Here is a 20,760-nt window from a genome sequence, read left to right as displayed (position 1 = left end):
CTAAGAGCCTTCCAGTTCATGCAAAACTCTATGAAAAGTTTATTTATATTGGGTCCTCCCCACCCCCCAACCCCCAGACACTGTTTTCCCTTTAAATGCTTTCATTGGTGTTTCAATCATGTTAGCTCAAGATTCAGTTCAGTTAGCTTCCTTGGGAAGCTTATTTCATAAGCATTGCCCTATCTCCAGACTGGTCCCACCCTCTCAGGTAGGCGGTGGTCATTCCAGTCCCTTGCAAGCAACTGGAGTATAGCCATCTTCCTGCAAGCAGAGAGGAGCTTGGAACGCATTTCTATGTGCCGTTCCACACAGGACATTTGGAGTCTTTCCCATTCTGTGGGCTGCCTCGTCCTTTGATTAACGGTTACCTTTACAGTACAGACACTTTTTCATTTCATGAAGTCCCACTTGTTGACCTGTGGCCCTGTTTCCTGAATGACTGAGATGCCATTCAGAAAGTCCTTTCTGAGCCCAGATCCTGCTCTTTCCCTCAGAGGCCTTAGAGATTCGGATCTAACACTGAGGCCTTTGGTCCACTTGAAACTGATTTGAGTTCTGGGTAAGAGGGAAGGATGAACTTTCTTCTACAGGTAGATGTCCAATTTTTCCCAGAAGCATTTATTAAAGATCCTATAATTTCTCCAATGTGGTTATTTTTTCTTATCTTTGTGAAAAAACAGTTGACTGTAGGTATATGGATTATGGGTTTTTGATTCTATCCTATTGATCAACATGTCTATTTCTATGCCAATACCATGTTGTTTTACTATGGAACTATGGTATAGTTTAAACCAAGAATGTTTTTAATTGTTAAGATGTTTAGAAAAGCCATATGGTAACCTACTACTATCATAGGTATAAATATATATATATATATTTAATTGAAGTTACTCTATACATGGGGATAATATTCCTCCCAGAAGCATATGAGTTGGGGGGTGGGAGGGAGCTCAGTATCAGGGTTAAGGATGGATAATAGTACAAATGTTATGTTGATAATAACTGTTTTCTGAGTAGAATTAAGGCCTGCTCCAAAGAAAGAAACTCATACCTGGGTACTTTAAATCTGGCCAAGAACCCATGATTGGAGCACTCATAAGCCCGAGGGGTGAACCTACTGCTTTTAATGTGCTAAATGGACAGATACCAAACTGGCATCCAAATGCACGTCATTGTGCCCATGTATCTGTGCAGCTCCTAGATCACATCAGAGAATCTTCTCCGTCTAACGGATAGCAGTTACTGCAAAAATTCGATTGGTCAAAGTGCAAAGAGCAAGTGTCTGTCAGCCACAAACAAGGACACAGCTCTATACACCTCCTCCCTCCAGATCTCCCAGAGGACCACAGCAAAACAAGGCCTCCTGAGGAAGACCAGACCACTGCGATCACGAACTCACAGCAGCCGAGGCCACCCGTGAATGCATGACCAAGTCAATCAACACTTCAGCACGGAGGATGGGGGCTCCCTGACCTCGATGTAAAACAGTAGATTCCGGAGAAGGAAGCCTCAGGGTTTTTTTTCTTTAATAATGTGGTCCCTGGTAGGTCAACCATGCTCTAGACCATGTCCCTAGACCTAACTCCATGGCCCTGCACCCATGAGTATATGGCTCGCACAAAGTGGACTGGGGCTGGGCAGTGACTCTGGAAGAAATTAGGGGGAGGAGTGGGGAGTAAATATGAACTAAAATACACTGTATTCATATATGAAAGTCAATCAATTTTTAAAATATTCTGCATTTTTGCTCTAAAAGAGAGAGAGACAGGGAAGATAGCAGTGCTGACAGGCAAGTAAGATCCACTGTCACTGGGGCCCCAGAAGTGGATGAGCTCTAGTCAAAAAGACAGACTGTGACAGGACAGGAAACTCCCCTCTAAATGGAAATTTTCTTAGTTCAGTAAATATTTCCTTAGCTTTCTTAAGAAACCCTAAGCAAGATGAGCGACCTAAGCATACCCTGTGCCTATAACCTCGGCCCTCAGAAGGCTAGAGGCAGTGGGATCACAGCTTTGAAGCCTGAGACTCCCCTGAACTACACAGTGAGTTCTAGGCCAGCCCGGACTACACGGCTAGACTATTTTTTTAATTACTTAATTAATTACAATACAGTATGCTAAGCACCCCTAATATAAAAGTCCAAAGTCAAAGCTGTTCCACGTGGGGCCCTGACATTATCACAAGCAGAGTGTCCCATCCCTAACATCACTGGAAACATGTAACGGCGTCACAGGTCAAGCACAGAAAACCAACATGGTATTTAAAACATCCCAAAGGAGGAAAAGACCTCCTGAAATGCGCCATTTCATAAAGAAAATTACCAAAATATATTTACAAAACTACCTTCAGGCTATGTGTCTACAATGTATGAAAAAGAAAGTGTTTGTGTTCACTTGGAACTCGGGTCCAAAACACCCCATTCTATGAGTATTCCAAAATCTGAAAACGTCAGAAATCTGAAGCACTTCTGATTCCAACTTTTCAGTGGTTCTCAACCTATAGTACATTAAAGCACATGAAACTGCCAGTGTCCAACTATTTGAGACCTGTTAAAACAACCATTTCAATCTGATGCATATACACACAACATAAAATACAGCCTCCTCACGCAGACACTCTGACAGCCTCTTCCTTTGGTAGGTGTAAATTCTGCTTCTAACCCTAAAGATAGGACATGTGACATATATGACTGTGACTACTGTGAAAATTACTAAAACGAATCATAAGAACTGATTTGAGTGTAAAAACTTAGTCCCCGACAGTTATGAAAGTTTAAACTCTGTGAACGCCTGTGCTACCTCCCTGTGGTTTGGGTCAACCGATATGGGAAAGAATATACCTACCCAGAAATGTTGGCCATGGAGCTGAGAGCATCATAGCCCTGAGCTATTGTCACCCTCGGAACCTGGTCCATCGCCAGAACTGTAGTTTTTCTTTCGGAGAGTTTATTTAGCAAGTCTGGATTTTGGGCTGGGTAAATGAAGCTAATTAGAGTTCCTGAGGGCTTTAAAAAGTCAGCTTCGTGAGCACCTAACGCCGGGTTCACCATGGGGGCCCTCACCTGAAATGAAAACCAAATCACAGATTAAAACTACCTTCACCATGTTTTTTTAAGCTAACAGGACAATTTACATAAGGCACGGCCTATTGTTTAGATAGTACTTCTGAGAGAAATCGTCCATCAGTTAAGCAAGGCAAAGCACATGATGTACACTATCTATCCTGTGACTGATGACCTGTGACCTGTCCTGGGTAAAGAGCACACACTCAGGGAGTGCACAGCACCAGGTCAGCTGTGACAGCTCAGAGTAAGGGATATTACAAAGATTTTATAGTAAACCTGGGCTCCCCAAACTTACTGTTAAATCTGTTTTAAAAGTATGAGATAGGGTTGGGGATTTAGCTCAGTAGTAGAGCGCTTGCCTAGCAAGCGCAAGGCCCTGGGTTCAGTCCCCAGCTCCGAAAAAAAAGAAAAAGAAAAAAAAAAGTATGAGATATTAGAAAAAAAAAGACAAAAAAAATTTTCGCTTTATGTTCCAAGACTCAATCCAAGGACAGGAAGTACTAGCACACATTTTAATCCCAGCACCGGAGAGACAAAAGGCCAGCAGATCTCTGTGACTGGAAAGGCAGCCTAGTCCACAAGTCCATTTAGAAGCCAGTAAGGGCTACATAGTGAAACATTGTTTCTAAAAACCAAACAAAAAGACTCAATGCTTACTAATTTTGGCAAACAGGAATACATAGGGTAATGAGGCATTACCAAGGTTGTCAGTTAAAGACTCTATGGTACAGATTTATGTCACTTTAAGTTCCTATAAAGGAACACAGTGTAAAGGAGCATCTCTACCAAGTTAAATTACTCCAGCTTCAATCCATTGTTCTGAAAAGAAGTTTCGCTATATTTGTTTTGCTTGCAATGAGCATAGGAGACACAGTCTGTAGGATTTACATTTTAAATACAAACAAGAACACTGTTTCCATCACTTCCTATCATGGCTTTTTTTTTCTTCATTTACCCATTGTGAACCTAGGCTGAGAACTTGTAACTCTTAGAGCAGGAAGTGTGGTTCAGTGGTGGAGGACTTACCTGGCATGTGTGAAACTTCCAACACACACAGACAGAAAAAAAATCTATTTCAGAGATTAAGAAAACCTTGAGGGGCTGGAGAGATAGCTCAGTGGTTAAGAGCACTGACTGCTCTTCCAGAGTTCAATTCTCAGCAACCACATGGTGGCTCATAACCATCTGTAATGGGCATCTGATGTCCTCTACTGATGTGTCTGAAGACAGCAACAGTGTATCCACATACATGAAATAAATAAATAAATCTTTTTTAAAAAAAGAAAGAAAAAGAAAACCTCCCGACTGCTGAGTCAATTCTACTGGCCCTCATCAAAGGCTCAGCTGAGACCACTGGCAGCTGAGATGTCAAACCGAGTGAACGATTCCCTAAACCAGGTTCCTCAGAACAGGATCGGACTTGATTCAATGGAGAAGCAAGCCCTGGGTCAAATAAGTTATGAATGGAAGGAAAATAGCTTCATTTTTACACGAGCTGAGTAGAAGTCTCTTTTAACTGACTACATGGCCATTTATACACAGGCTTCCCACTCATGACTAGATGCTACTAGGATGGAAAGGAGTTATTGGACGCAGCCCAGGATACTGTGTGTCGTGTCTAAAATCTGAAGGCAGTCATTTCCCCCACATAGTGCTGTTCGAGAAACAGCATGACCATTCTGGAGAAGGAAGCATTGGGCTGAGTGACCCATAGGCCAATTGACTTTAAAAGGTCTTCAGATACCATACAGCAGAAATTTACATGCTAAGGAACTTTATAACTAAAAAAAAAATGAAGTAAAAAAAAAATCTACCCATATACTCTGGTTTCTCTTCAGATCATATTAAAAAAAAATCTACCCAGCTAATGCAAAAATGAAAGTCTTCATTTCCCTTCTATGGTTTTGTTGAGAAAAGAGAGTATGACTTTCAAATAGGAAAGGCTGATGGGTAATGTTTAAGGTGATGAATACACAAACTGCTCTGATTTGATTTTGTACATTGTATATACATTGTGATATATATGTATCACTTATATATGACTGCATGAATATGAACAATTATTATGGGTCAATTAAAAACAAAAAGAAGAGCACTAAGAATTGGCAGGGCTGGGTGTGGTGGCTTTGATCCCAGCACTGGAGAGGCGAAGGTAGGTGGACATCTGCGGATTCCGAGCCAGCCATGGCTATTCGCTGAGACCCTGTCTCAACAAAAGACATGAAACTGTGAATGAAAGAGAGAAGAGAGTAATTACTTTGACCACCAGATCAGAAGCCAGAACTTCCTTCGTCCCTTGGATCTGGGCCCCTGCTGCTCTGTAGAGATCATCTGGGAATTTGGAAGCTTCGCCTGCTCCTGATTCCACAACAACGTTAAAGCCCTGCTTGACCAGGGCCTGGACACCAGCAGGAGACAAGGCAACTCGCTTCTCATTTTGGAAAATCTCCTTGGGGACCCCAACTGTCAACTGCTTATATGGAATTCCTAAAAGCAAACAAAACCAAAGTTTAGACAAAGGTAAAAAGCGTCTTTTGGAGCAGACTTCAAGAGAGGGAAACGGGCAGTCTGTTTTTCAAAACGTACCATGCACGATCTGCTACTGAAAATAATGATTCACAATCATACCGCTTACCTTGTTTGAAAAGTGATAAATTTTTGGACAAACTGTCCTGAATGCACTAAATGTTTTATTTAACTGACGGTCTCTCTTTAAGGCACATGATAAGCTTAGTCTATTCTTAGGAGGAAAACACCTGAGTTGAGAAATTGTACAGCATGCCCCTCCTTCACCCTCTGGGGTCACAGTCTTCCCATCCTGACCTTTAGTAAGACAGAATAAATTACTGCAGAATAGCCGTATCACATTGATGGCTGCCATAGCAGAAGTCCCTTTCCTGTCAATTTGGCCAGAGGAAATTCCTTATAGATTTCCAAGGCTGAATCCTGAGACTTGACCAGCAGCTGAGAGGCCAGCAACCAGGTCAAAGAGAGTCACCAGACAGGCCAGACCTGAGAGAAGCTGGCAGCCACTGCCAATGACGTGACTTACACAGGAATTGTGGATCCAGACCAGTCCATGTTGGCCAGTTATTAACCTCCCATGGTGGCTAGTTTAATGTCAACTTGCTACAAGCTAGAACATTTGGGAAGAGGGATTCCCAGTTAACAAAATTCCTCCATAAGGTTCGCCTGTAGACAAGTGTGTAGAGCATTTCCTTGATTAGTGATTGATGTGGTAGGCCCAGCTCACTGGGGGCAAGGTTGAGCGAGCCATGAGGAGCAGCCAACAAGCAGTGCTCCCCATGACCTCTGCTTCAGTTCCTGCCTCCAGTTCTTCCCTTGAGTCCCTACCCTGCCTTCTTTCAGTGATGGAGTGTAACCAGAAAATCATAAGCCGAGATAAACCTTTTCCTCCCCGAGTTGCATTTGAGCATCATGTGTTACCACAGCAACAGAAAAGTAACGAAAACACCTACCCAGTCATGGTCCCTCCTAGGAGGTTTGAACGGAGAAGCCGCATGAAGGCTAAGAGAGTAGCAGGTATGGAAGTGATTTGTAAGCACAGCCACGCGATTATCAGGGAGAAGTCAGAGTAGCCCTGGCAGGCACTGTGATATGGCTACTCAGAGAAAGACCCGCCATAACTAGGGAACCCGGAATGCATTCCACTTCTCCAAGGTAATGGAGGGGATCCTGGGACCCCAAAAATCCATACAGCACACCTTACACAAATTATAACCTGATTGTCATTCTGCTCCTTACGACTGAAAAGAAAGCATGTAACACAAACATCTTTATGTAGAGTTCAGGCGAGCACTACCTACAAGACACCAGCTTCTTCTTCTGATGCTTTAATCAACATATATATATATATACATATGAGATAGGGTTTCTTTGTGTAGCCTTGGCTATCCTGGAACTTGCTTTGTAGACCAGGCTAGCCTCAAACTCACAAGCTCCACCTGCCTCTGCCTTCAGAATGTTGGGATTAAAGACATGTGCCACCTCTCCCAGCTATTAACATATTTTTAAACATTATGTTTCTACATAGGGTTTACTATATAGTTGAAAAAATCCATTCTTGCCACTGAATATTTAATAAAAATGGATAAAATTATAAATATGGAGTAACTTATTGAGGCTTTACACAGATTAAGGCAACTTGAACATACTGGCACTTGAACATAGTCAGACAAATGCATATTTTCTACCTAAAGAGAGAGAAAAAGAGGAGTTTGGCCAATATTAGATCCATGTGTAAAATGAAGTCATATATGCACATCTTAGGAGTTTGCCACTCATCTGAAAAACCTCAAATAGAAGCCCTGTATTTGGAAATCCAAGGCAGCTACTAAAGATGACAGAGTTGAGTCGAAAGTATTTAGGAGGGCCAGCAGTGGTGGTACACACCTTTAATCTCAGTTCTTAGGAGGCAGAGGTAGGTGGGTTTTTGTGAGTTTTAGGCCAACCTGGTCTACACAGAAAGCCAGCCAGGGCTAAAAAGCAACACCCTGTATAAAAAAAAAAAAAAAAAAAAAAAAAAATGAGGCAACTCAAAATGGCTTCTACTAGCCAACTATGGGAATCTGAGTATAAAAATAATGAATGGGAGCTGGAAGGATACACTGGTCTCCCAAAAGACCTAGGTTCGATTCCCAGCATCTACATGGTGAAATCACAACTATCTATAACTCCAACTCCAGGAGGTTCTCTTCTGGCCTCCATGAGCACCAGGAATATATGAGTACACAGACATTACATGTAGGTAAAAAAAAAAAAAAAACCGGCATAAAATAAAAGGAAAATTTGTAAAAGAATAATGGACACTTATGAAGAACACTTCCTAGGGTATTATAACCCATGCATTAAGGTTGATTATCGGAAAAAGTACTAGGTATTTTAAAGGGCATTGCTCAACTTAGAACATGCAACGGGATGGGCAGAATAACAGCGTCCCAAGAATATCCATGTCCTAATCCTTACTACCACTGAATACATCATGCATGGCACAGGAGAATTATGATAGCAGATAGACTTAAGGGTTGGTAATCACTGGGCCTACCGTAGGAGGACTATCCCAGGTTCTCCGGAGAGCTGCAGGGTAATCATAGAGTCCTTACATGTGGAGGACAAAGAGTCCTAGTCAAGAAGCAATGTGAGGATGGCACATTGACATTGTCAAGATGGAAAGGGGCCACGACCTGACAGGTGAAGAAGTTCTGCAGCAGCTGAAAGCTTTAGAGAAACAGTTCTCCCCTGTGGTTCCCAGGACAAATGCAGAACTGCCAGCCCTTGGACGGAGGCCCAGGGACAACTCCTTTGGACTTTGACCTCCAGCGGGTAAAAGGCCACAGGCCTCTTAGTATTTGTTACATCAGGATTAGGAAATTAACACATAAGGGAACCAAGTGCTTATTAGCAAAACGAATATGTAATGGGAAGGAGCTTTATCCCACTTACCCGGGTCCATTTCAGGGCAAGTGACCAACAGAGAAAATTTGTTTTCTTTATAGAAAAACTCTGGCTGATAAATGAAGGAAGAATGATGGAGTTTCGCCCTTTGGAGAGCCCTTAATAGAATCATGAACGTAGTTAATGGGCATCAGTCAAATGGCAGGAAGAATCTGAGTGGGAAAAGCTGATCATACCAGACAGACCACAAGGACAACACCTACACTATCCCAGTTGTCTTCCCGATGCAGTGCAATAATATTCAACACTGCTGGTGAGGTATTCTTGCCAGGAATGTACCCTTAAGCTACTGGAGCCTTCAGGTCTGGCTAATGTTAAAAAAAAAAAAAAAAAAAAAATGGGGGAAAAAAAAACCACAGAAACTCCCTTAGTCATATTTAGAACACTGGAAATTCTACCGAGCAACAACTGTATTTATCAACCAACATAGGAGAAAATAGGGAAGAGCAGCAAAGACTGTAAGTAACCAAGCGGTAAATACCTAACCAGCCTGTCTGATTCCCAGTAATAAAAAAAGAAAAAGAAAAAACGTCTTTTATATATCTGAGGATGTTAGAATAGAAATGTGTTTGCTTGGCCCAGAGAGAGAGACACTATTAGCATATATGGCCTTGGTGGAGTGGTGTGGCCTGGTCTACATAGCAAATTCCAGAATAGCCAGGATATATATCAAGACCCTTTCTCAAAAAGAAGGAGTGGAGGAGAAGGAGGAGGAGGAGGAGGACAAGGAGGAGGAGGAGGGAGAAGGGAGGTGGAGGAGGAGGAGAAGCAAGGAGGGAGGAGGAGCAGGAGAGGAGCAGGGAGAAGGAGGAGGAGGGCAGGAGGAGCAGGGGAGGAGGAGGAGCAGGAGGAGGAGGAGGGGGAGGAGGGGGAGGAGGAGCAGGAGGAGGAGGAGGGCAGGAGGAGCAGGAGGAGAAGGGGGAGAAGGAGGAGAAGGGAGGGAGGAGGAGCAGGAGGAGCAGGAGGAGCAGGAGGAGCAGGAGGAGCAGGGAGGAGCAGGAGGCAGGAGGGGCAGGAGCAGGAGGAGCAGGAGGGCAGGAGGAGCAGGAGGGCAGGAGGCAGGAGGAGCAGGAGGAGCAGGAGGGCAGGAGGGAGCAGGAGGAGCAGGAGGAGCAGGAGCAGGAGGAGGAGCAGGAGGAGAAGGAGCACGACGAGGAGGAGGAGGAGCAGAGGAGGAACGGGAGGAGGGGGGGGAAGAGGGGGAGGAGGGGGAGAGCAGGAGGGGGAGGAGCAGGAGGGGCAGGAGGAGGAGGAGCAGGAGGAGCAGGAGGGCAGGAGCAGGAGGGGAGCAGGAGGGCAGGAGGAGCAGGAGGAGGAGCAGGAGGAGCAGGAGGAGGAGGAGCAGGAGCAGAAGCAGGAGGAGGAGCAGGAGCAGGGGCAGGAAGAGGAGCATGAGGAGGATCAGGAGGAAGATGAGGAGCAGGAGGAGCAGGAGGGCAGGAGCAGGAGGAGCAGGGAGGGCAGGAGCCAGGAGGGCAGGAGCAGGAGCAGGAGGGCAGGAGCAGGAGCAGGAGGGAGCAGGAGGAGGGAGGAGGAGCAGGAGGAGCATGAGGAGGAGCAGGAGCAGGAGCAGGAGCAGGAGGAAGCAGGAGCCCAGGAGGAGGGCAGGAGGGAGGAGCAGGAGGAGCAGGAGCAGGAGGAGAGGAGGAGCAGGAGGAGGAGGAGGAGCAGGAGGAGCAGGAGAAGCAGGAGCAGGAGGAGCAGGAGCAGGAGCAGGAGGAGCAGGAGGAGGAGCAGGAGGAGCAGGAGAGGAGGAGGAGCAGGAGGAGCAGGGATGAGCAGCAGGAGCAGGAGGAGCAGGAGCAGGAGGAGCAGGAGGAGCAGGAGGAGCCCAGGAGCAGGGAGGGCAGGAGCAGGAGGGCAGGAGGAGCAGGAGGGCAGGGGCAGGAGGAGCATGAGGGAGCAGGAGAAGCAGGGGCAGGAGGAGCAGGAGGAGCAGGAGGGCAGGAGGGCAGGAGGGCAGGAGGAGCAGGAGGGAGGAGGGAGCAGGAGGGCAGGAGGGCAGGAGGAGCAGGGCAGGAGGAGCAGGAGGGCAGGAGCAGGAGGGGCAGGAGGGCAGGAGGGCAGGAGGAGCATGAGGAGCAGGAGGAGGAGGAGGAGCAGGAGGAGGAGAAGCAGGTGCAGGAGGAGCAGGAGGAGCAGGAGGAGCAGGAGGAGCAGGAGGAGGAGGAGGAGGAGGAGGAGGAGGAGGAGCAGGAGCAGGAGGAGGAGGAGGAGGAGGAGGAGGAGGAGAGGAGGGAGGAGGAGGAGGAGCAGGAGGAGCAGGAGGAGCAGAGGAGCAGGAGGGAGGAGCAGGAGGAGCAGGAGGAGCGGAAGCAGAAGCAGAAGCAGAAGCAGAAGTAGAAGCAGAAGCAGAAGCAGAAGCAGAAACAGAAACAGCAGCAGCAGCAAATGGAATTCCAACTAACATTACTTTTTAGGCCTCTCAGTGTTTTAATTAAATTAATATTTTATTAAAGATAAAAAAGAATCCTTATCTGTTAAAAGAAATTTTATAGACAGTTGAAAACTAGAAATCAAAAGTTAAACAGGGAAGATTTATACACATTGTCGCAGAGGTCTTTGATATCCATAGGTCTATTCACGAGGACAATCCTCGCGTCCTCAACAGTCGTTTGCCTCTATCTTATCAGCTCTATCACTGGCGACCACGGCTTTCCCAAGGTGATTAAACAAAAGTTTCTGAAGATAAACTTGGGAGCAATAACAGAAAGGCACACTGCCAATAGAGATTTGTCACCTGAGAACACGGAACAAAGCTACGAAATCTATTCAAGGTAACAGCTCCTCGGTGACTAGAAAGGAGTCTTGCCAGTCCTAAGAGGGGAAAGAAACGTTCATGCTGTCCTTTCACCCTAGGAGCTAATCGCCATCCTCAGCCGGGCATGTTGCCATCTGGAGTAAAAACTAAATGCCTAAGTCTTCCTGACAAACCTCCACACGCTTGAGGTCCGGCCAGTGAATGACAGACAGTATACTAGGATGGTCCTCAGGAAGAATCCTAACAGAGAGGTGACTCAGCTTAGAAGGTGACCTCTGGAGCCTCTCCTCCTCCTAGCCTGTACCTACAAAAGGATCAAGTTGAGATTCCTACTACGGAAAGCCTGAGAGGCCGTTGGAAACCTTCACTCTTGCTTACTGCGAGCTGAGAAGACAGTGATTTTGAAGAAAGAACCGATGTGGCTCTTCCAGTTTTAAAAAGGGTATTCACATTGCCATGCACAGGACAGACAGGAAGAGGGCAGAGGCTGAAAGCACAGGGACTATTTAGGAAATTAACACACCACTTGAGTGGCACAGATGGTCTGAACCAAAGTGATGAACGTGGTAAGGGGGGAGCTGGAGAGAGAGAGCTCAGTGGTTCAGAGTGGTGGCTGCAATTCCAAAGGATTCACATTTGGTTTCCAGCATCCACAACAGGACATTAACAATGGCCTGGAGCCCCAGGAGACCCAACACCCTCTTCTAGTCTCAGAGGACCCATATGTGCACATACACAAAGCCACACAGACAGATGGATGTCTGGATGGAAGGATGGAAGGAAGGAAAGAAGGAAGGAAGGAAGGAAGGAAGGAAGGAAGGAAGGAAGGAAGGAAGGAAGGAAGGAAGGAAGCCAAGCTAAACAGTGGCTGCTAACAGCATGTGGGAAGATTAACATCTCTGACCTGAACAGCAGTGAGGTTGCTTTTAACTAAAGCAAAGAACATTACTGTAGGTCAGGAAACACTTCCTTCCTAGATCCTGAGCTGTGAACTCTGGTACAATTCTCCAAGTCCTTCTAGGAGCAAAGGAAGGGCTGCGGTTATTATAGTATAAGGCTCCCAAATACAATAGAACCAGTTAATCTTTCTCTTTTCCATTATTTCTTAACATCTCTGTTGGTAATGGCAATCTGGAATTTCTATTAAGTTAAAATATGAGAAAACACTCTTGTGGATTTGCGCTAATGCTTGTACGATGTTAATCAGGTTCCCAACATAGCATGAGAATCCACATGTAAGACACTGAGGGTCCCTGCCCCCAGTTGGGTTTAGTTGATAAATAAAGTTGCCGGTGACCAATGGCTGTGCAGGGAGACAGAGACAGGACTTTAGGATTCCCAGGCAAGGGGACTGCATGAGAGAGGAGGAAGGAATTAGAACTGCCATGCTGGGAAAGGAGAGGACCAGGCCTGATGGCTACAGAAGAGAGAGCACACCAATCATGTAAGAGTCAGGGAAGAGCACACACACACACACACACACACACACACACACACACACACACACACACACACACACGCTGTGAGTCTAGGACAACAACAATAGAATATAGATTTTAGTATGTAATAACTCAGGAAGATCGGAGAGCGGGGAGTTAGCCATGTGGAGGTTTGAGAGTGGCCCAGCCATTAAGCTGTTGAAGACATACTAAGATATAAATGTGCATGTGTGTCTATCATTTGAGAACCCAGAACATCGGGGCAGGCAACGAGAAACACACTGCTGCTGCTGCCGCCGTTACCAGATTGATTAGAAAAGAGGTTAATAACCAACTACTACAAAACACTCCTTTGGGTTTTTGTTGCTGTTGATGTTGTTTTCTGTTTTAAATGACCGCGCACAAGCACCAGGCCATAAAACTTAGTGAGTTCTCCTTGCATGTCTCAAAGACCTGAAGCACTCGGGGAAGTTAAGTTTTACCTGGTTTTGCCGGGGATTTACACCACAGTGCCTGGTGGGTACGAAATGTTCGTAAAAAGTCTTTCTTCCCAGGTAGAACCTTACAGGACCCCAAGTTGCTAACGGAAGGACATAAACAGCCAGTCACCACCGTTTTCAGTAGATGTGCCATGTTGCTTTGCGCTCCCAACTTTTCAAATCCCCAATTCCTCGAAGGTGGTTTACTAAAAAGAAAGAGAAGAACGTGTTTATATGCAAAGAAAAAAGTTACCTTGTCATCTGAGCATGAAAAAGCATAAAAACTGTCCATCTGAAGAGTCTGCATCTGGAACACATTGGTATACTGCCACCTACATAGAATTTAACTATCAAGTCTTTTACTTATGGAAAACACTTCAAAAATCTGTTTCTGGTTCAGCATTTAAAACTTGAAATCCATTTTCTACCTAGAACTGGCATTATAAACCCAACATTCAGTTCCAGGCCTGAATCACACAAGTGTGTGTGTGTGTGTGTGTGTGTGTGTGTGTGTGTGTGTGTGTGTGTGTGTGTGTGTGTTTCTATATACACACCTACACAGATAAACCACATCTTACACTAAAGTTATCCTCTAAGTCAACATATTTGTCAAAAAGTTATGTACAAAGTTACATTTGAATTTCCCTTAAGCTATCTAAAAAAAAAACAGGCACTAAGTCATACAAAGCACATTGCTGTACTTAGCTCTTCCAGTGAGATCACATGATCCATAACTAAATGAACATAGGAAGGGAGGGAGGGGGGAGAAAAGTAGGTCCCATAATATCTTTACTAATTCAGTCAGTAGCCAGTTTAATTTGCAAGTGTTTTATAATAAAGTTTATTTCACAAAAACATGGCCAGTTATTGCTAATTCTAGCAGGACTGGGTGAAGTATCACTCTGATTCTTTAGCTACCTTTGCCCTCTTTGGCAGATCCCCAGGGATGCACAGCCTACACTTCCCATGTTCCTCTACTGAATTCCCGTGTTCCTCTACTGCATTCCCATGTTCCTCAGCATTTGTCATTGCTTTGAGAATGGGAAGAAGCAGAGGAACTGAGGCCTATCAGTCAAACCCGGCTAACATTACCCACTATGCCTACAGGCACTGATCCATGAGATGGACTCTCACGGGACCCAGCGTGATACCCAAGCAAGCTCTACAGTCATCCTTGCGGGCAGAAGAAGTGCTTAGCTGGTTTTAAATCTCAAAGCTGTTACTACAACATCCTAAATAAACTTTAAAACACTGAGAAGGAACATCGGTGATGGGAATTATCAATCCAGGAGTTGCCTACATTAGATGCCCTTTAATTCAACAAATGTAGCCCGAGGACGGAATCTCAGAGGCCCTTTCCCTTCTTGGGTCATCCCAGCTCCCTGCAATCACTGTTCTCAGTGAGTTGATAAAGCTTCCCAGACTTCATCAGTAAATAAATGAAACTGACCCAAATGGAGCCCCGCAGTACCCAAGTCCGCCACTTCCTGATTGTTTAACCTGAGTTACTTTGAGCCTCAATCCACTAACCCATAAAAGTGGTAGCAAACAACAGCTTGCTGACGTCTTTTTAGATTCTAGAAAAATCCATGACTGCCTTGCCTTCTTGGAAAATAATTTGACATAGAGCAGATCCCACATCCCCAATAGGGGCATCCTGTATCAGAAGCCCAATCTAAAAATAAAACATTTAAAAATAATACTACTTTATTAGGCATTAAACGCATAAATCAAAGATCAGGAGGTTTACAGGCAAGGAAAGTCCATTCCACTCACCCTACTTTGAATATAAACAGTTCTGGAAGGTTCAGAAAATATCTGGACCACCGGCTAGTCCCTGTTCACGCCCACAGAGTTACATTTCTCCCTTTTCTTCACTTCGAAATTCTCTATGCACTTCCGTGTACTTCTCAAGCCTTGAACCAATAATGAATAAAATACAATTTTGCAACCCCAAGTTTAAAAGAATAAAATGCCTGTGTTAGCACGGCATTCGTCAAGTCACTTGATGTACGTTATAAAGACAAGTGCCTCCCTCCCCAGTGATTGATGATTGCTGTGTGTAATGCCAAGGACAGGATCCAGAACCACACACTTACTATGAGAGCACACTGCCCCAGCGTTAGCCTCCCCCAGCGTTAAAACCCTCTAGAGCAGCGGTTCTTAACCTGCAGGTTGAAACCCCCTTGGGGGTCAAATGACCTTTTCACAAGGGTATCATATCAGATATCCTGCATATCAGACATTTACATTACACTTCAGAGCAGTAGCAAAATCACAGTTATGAAGTAGTGACAAAAGTACTTTTATGGTTGGGGGTCACCACGGCATGAGGAACTGTATTAAAGGGTGGCAGCTTTAGAATGGTTGAGAAGCGCTGCTCGACAGTAAGTGTAGGGTCAAGCACCTGACCTAGCAAAAGAAGACAGTAAAGAGACTAGAGTATAAACTCTGGCTTGGAAGCCCCTTCTCCATGTTATGCTAGATGTGTCTTCTCAAATCACCCAGCTTCTCTGTACCTGATTTCCTCGTCTTTAAGGTCATAACGACAGTGAAAATCTACCTCATAAAGTCGTGAGTATTAAAGGAGCCAAGTGCTCTGATCATTGGTTCGTAGAGAGGATTAACGAACACAAGATCCTGGTAGGTTATTTTTCTTGGCTCAGTACTTTGCATTAAACAGAGTAAGTCAGTTAATACTTTTCGACTGAACACTTAAATAACTAGGCCTGTGCGTCCTGATGCCATTCCACAATACATTTCTGAAACAGGAGTTTCCAGACTCTTTCCCTTGAAAACAAAAATTTCATATAGCCTTGTAGAAAGCTGACCCTATCAGCAAAAATCAACCATTTGCTGATCCTAGAATAATCCTAAACTGTCCTTTCAATAAACACAAAAAAGGAGAAAATGGAGCTGGGGTGGTAGCTCCCCAGCACTGGGGAGGTTAAGGCAGGAGGAGCAACCCATGTTCAAAGCCAGCCTGGGCTACACAGAGAAGTTCAAGCCAGCCAAGGCTACAGACCGAGATCTTCCTCGTCTCACAATAAAAAAATATAATAAAAATAATAAGGTAAGAAAGAAAAAATAACCGATATTTGCCCAAAAAAGGGGGTGCAGTGGGCAAGTAAGCCCCATACCGCCAAAGTTTTCTAATGACTGCACAGGACCACAGGACAAATAGAGGACGCTTGCAAGCATAAACAAAGTCATGCTTCTAAAAGCTAGGCATACCGACAAGGACACAATACCCTATCCTGGCAGGCAGTGTGACCTCGCCCAAAGCCACTGGTGCCTTGGCCCCTGTCACAGGTGCTGCCCCTCCCTCAGCAACTAAACTGCCACCCACTGGCACGTGCAACTGGACCGCTATTTATAACCTCCTGTGGAAGCCCATTGGCTGTGGCTACATAGTAATTACTGTGCCTCTCAAGTTTGAACCAGCTCTGCCCAGGCCTACACCCCGACTCACCAATCCAAACCCCTCTCTCAGTCTTTAGAAACTGGCACTCCCTACCACCAGTCAGCCCTGACCTACACTCACATCTTTTCCTACACACTCAACTGGACACCCTGCCTGAACGCTCTCAAGATTCAAGTACAACTTCGGAGCGCTCAGCTGTTAATTCTTCTAGTCGCACTTCTAGTCATGGAAAGTCCTCAATGACCTCTCTTCCAATTCCTGCTAGGGTCAAAATGACTACATACAACTTTTGCAGTGCTTGCCCCCACTCACGCGGGGATGCAAGATCTGTACCTGCACAGCTGTCACTTGGTTACCTTGTCCTCTGCCGCGACCCCGTTCCCACCTCCACCCTCTCATTCCTTTCCATGTCACCCCAATGGAACGCACACATAAAAGGAGCCCCGGAGGCACCATATTCCTTCTCCGTCTGTCTCCTGCAAGAGCCTTTGCACCCCATTTGCTAGACACTGTCGACCCCGCCCCCCTGCTGTTCTCTCTCGGGTCCCCTTCGCCAGGGGACCCGGGGTCAGCTCTGGCTGCCCGCCTTTTCCAGCAGCTCACCGGCGCCGCCGGGTCGGTTGGCTCACCTGGACAGGCAGGCGGGACAGATGGTGACCCCAGGCTGCGAGCAAACGCCACGCCGCGTTGGCAGACCCGGGCTTGGCCCGCGGCGCTGTGCCTCCAACCCGGAAGAACAGCCCCAACCCTGAGGCGGCGGCGACGACCACGTGACACAGCACTGCTCAGACCCAGACCCGGACCCGCGCCCCCTTTCGGCACCCCCTCTCTGCCTTCCGCTGCCTCCTGCCAAGCCTTTTTCGCCCGATCGCCAGTGTGCAAAAGAGAAAGCGACTCCACCAATGCAACCTTACAGCGCAGCAGCTGGTCCGAGACAAAGGGTCCTTCCTCTCCGGGTGGCCGCCGAAGCCCCTTTGTCTCTACCAGGGCCCCAGGCCTGCAGTCCTGCCCCCTTGCTCTTGCTCAATCCGTCTGTCAATCAAACCTGGTGCCAAGCACTGCTACTCAAGTTTTTAGGAATTCGTTCCTCTTCTTCCCCCAGGAGACTAAGTTACAAAGTGTGATTTCCTCACCCGTCTCCCAGCAGAACAAATAAACGGATACTATAACTCCACTCTTGGGGCCGGACTTTCGTCTAACTCTCTAGGAAAAAAAACCCAAACTTCTGTAACTGGAGAAGACTTAGGCGGGAAGAAGCCCAGGGCGGGAAAAGGGGCGTTGTTTTTCTATTCTGGACGGGGGTTGGGGGGAGGTGGGGTTAAATTCTTCACTAACGAAGTCAAGGCCTGAAAAAGAACACACACGTGTGCATATTTGGCTTCCAACAGCGAAGCCAGCCAAGAGGAAACCCTGCGTTACTACTAATATAGGCAGCGTCTAGAATGTACCGATAATTGACATCCTTGTCAACGTTCCTGATTAGAGGAAATCAAAACATAATGACCTAGTTGAAGGTTAGTGACTAGATTCTGTTACTTGCTCTGCAGGTGCATTCTGATTAAACTTACCCAATGCTGAATCTAAAGGAAATGTCAGTGTAAGATTGTTGCTTGTTTGTTTGTTTTTAACTGAAATATTTTAACAGGCAGAAGAAAATACCTGAACCACAGAGTACCCCTTATTTAGAGAATGCCTTGGGTTTTAAACAGCAGAAAGGGCCGTAAGGCTAATGGATTCTGCACAGCAATCTGGAATAAACTTTTCCAGTGGCAGAAAAACTAGAAGGAGGAAAGGACTCAGCCCTGTTTTAAAATAATAATCGCAAGTCAATAGATAGAGATACTGCAGGTACAATGAGACAAGTCCTAAACATTTAAAACTCTGTGCTGAGGACTGTGTGATACGGTGTTCACATGCAAGGCTCTTCCACAATCAGCAAGTCTAGCCTCTAAGGACATCTGCCTTCATACTCTGTTTCCCAATGCTTTCTTTGTTAGTGTTGTTTCTGTTACTACCCCTCCTTCATTTTGATTAGCATTCCCCTGTCCCGTTCCCTCCTCCATCTCCTGCCTCTCTAATGGAACTGGTCCACAACCAACATTTCCCCACCTTCGTTTTACACAATATTCTACCATCCCTCCTTCCTTGTGGGAACTCCCCACCCCACTAGCCTTTTTCTGGCTTCCTGGAGTACTCCAAACACACAAAACTAATGAATTGAAGTTGCCTTGCTCTGTATAATATTTCCAGTTTCACCCATATAACTGCAAATTTCTTAATTTCATTTTCCTTAATAGCTAAATAAAATTACATGCTGCACGTGCACCACGTTTTACTAGTCGACGTACATCTAGACTGAGTCCACTCTCTAGCTATTGTGTATAGTTCAGCAGTGAAAATGGATGCACAAGTGAGTGTCCCTGTAGAAGGATATAGATTCCTTGGTGTCTTAGCCCGTGTTCTGTGGCTGTGACCAGATACCATGACCTTGGCAACATTTATAAGAAAAAAACATTTAATTGGGGCTTGCTTACAGTTCCAGAAGTTTAGTCCTTTATCATCATGGAGGGGAGCACGGTGGCAAGCAGGCAGGCAGAGTAACTGAGAATTCTACATCTGGATTGGCAGACATCTGGAAGAGCTGGACACTGGGCCTGGGTTGAGCTTTGGAACCCCCAAAGCCCACTCCCAGTGACACACAGGCCACACCTCCTAATCCCTCTCAAGGAATGCCACTCCCTAATGACCAGGCATTCATACACATGAGCTTATGGAGATCATTTCTATGCAAACCAACACACTTAAGATACATGCCCACAAGTGGTATGACTGGGTCATCTTTGAGGTTTTTGGAGGGAACTCCAGACTGATTTCTAAAGTAGCTACACTAGTTTACACTCCCATCAGTAGTGTATGAGGGTCCCCTTTCCCCATATCCAGGTCAGCGCTCGTTACATTAGCATACACAAAAATTAAATCCTGTCAACAACTATAACATACCATTACCATCAACATTAAAGCCCGAAAGCCAAGGAGGCACCTAATGGTCAAAAGTTAAAGTGTAAACTGAAGCTGAGAAGATGTGCTACTAAATGTTGTGTTTGCCCTGGTGCTGTTTGCATTTTGATGTTAATTCTGCTTCCTCTAGAGGGGCTGTCCTGATGAAGAGTAGATCACAGGTACTCAGGTGAACCTTCTCCTCATTCGACTGGTCAGATAAAGGATGAACCTATAGATTGGTCAGTGGAAGGGGAAGGTGGGACTGGAGGTCTCAGAAGGAGAGAGGAGGAGGGAGAAAGAGAGGGTGGAGGAAGAACAGGCGGAAGTCAATATGGAGCAGAACCACATAGCCTAGAGAAACTGCAAGCAGCAAGGGGTCTCATCATAGGGGAATTAATTAGTATAATGACAGATCTGCCCAATCTAGGCACAGAGTTTATAAATATATTAACTGAGTTGTGTGTTTTGTATAGGGCTTTGCCACAATAATTAAACGCTTACCTATAAGCCCAGTCTGGGGTGCCAAGACCCTGTCTGAAAAAAAGAAAAAAATAAATAGATTTCCATCACAGTTATTGTATTTTGCCAGCACTTTACTAGTTCAAGCTTCCCTCTTATAAATCTAGTGGTTAACTGGTTGGGTTCACACCTATAATCCCAGCACCTGGGAAACTGAGGCAAAAGGATTGCCCCGAGTTTAAAGTTAGTTTGAGCTACATACTACTGGGCTAGCCAGCAAGAACTGTCTCAAAAACAAAAACAAACAAAACAAAAAGAACAAAAAAAAAAAAACAGTGACTATTATTTTTGGCTAATTGAAAGGCTCAATCAGATAAAAGTCTTTGGTGAAATCTAACAATCACACACATAACAAGTTTTAAACCATCCTTAGGACTGGTAGTGTGGCTCAGATGTAAAGCGCTTGCCAAAAGACCCAAGATGTTGAGATTAATTCAATTTTAGGATGACCAATCAAGAGTGTTTGGTCCCAGGAAATAAATATATTAATGAGCTCAGTGAACTGAGGCTAATCAATATTGATTGGAAGAAAACTGACACCAGGGCTGAAGAGATGGCTCAATGGTTAAGAGCACTGGTTGCTCTTCCAAAGGTCATGA

At 45.5% G+C, this 20,760-nt stretch overlaps 1 protein-coding gene across 6 annotated transcripts in view; it reads right to left on the bottom strand.

The window, feature by feature from the left end:
• Nucleotides 1–17,914, bottom strand: part of Nnt (nicotinamide nucleotide transhydrogenase) — a 93,992-nt gene extending 76,078 nt beyond the window's left edge. The window contains exons 1-4 of one of the 6 annotated variants that reach the window (XM_032898852.1): nt 17,776–17,914; nt 13,222–13,424; nt 5,322–5,551; nt 2,844–3,061 (exon numbers count right to left, since the gene is read on the bottom strand). In XM_032898852.1, the coding sequence (XP_032754743.1) occupies nt 2,844–3,061; nt 5,322–5,551; nt 13,222–13,372 (599 nt within the window). In that variant the 5' untranslated portion in view covers nt 13,373–13,424; nt 17,776–17,914. Of the gene's footprint in view, nt 1–2,843; nt 3,062–5,321; nt 5,552–13,221; nt 13,425–17,245; nt 17,378–17,551; nt 17,656–17,687; nt 17,706–17,775 lie in introns of those variants that run through there. The other 5 variants (XM_032898857.1, XM_032898854.1, XM_032898853.1 and 2 more) reach the window with 5 other exon arrangements.
• Between the last annotated feature and the right edge of the window lie 2,846 nt (nt 17,915–20,760).

Source organism: Rattus rattus, chromosome 3, assembly GCF_011064425.1.
Source record: "Rattus rattus isolate New Zealand chromosome 3, Rrattus_CSIRO_v1, whole genome shotgun sequence".
NCBI lineage: Eukaryota > Metazoa > Chordata > Mammalia > Rodentia > Muridae > Rattus > Rattus rattus.
The sequence above is the reverse complement of the archived record's forward strand: the minus strand, read 5'-3'. Positions and strand labels throughout refer to the sequence as shown.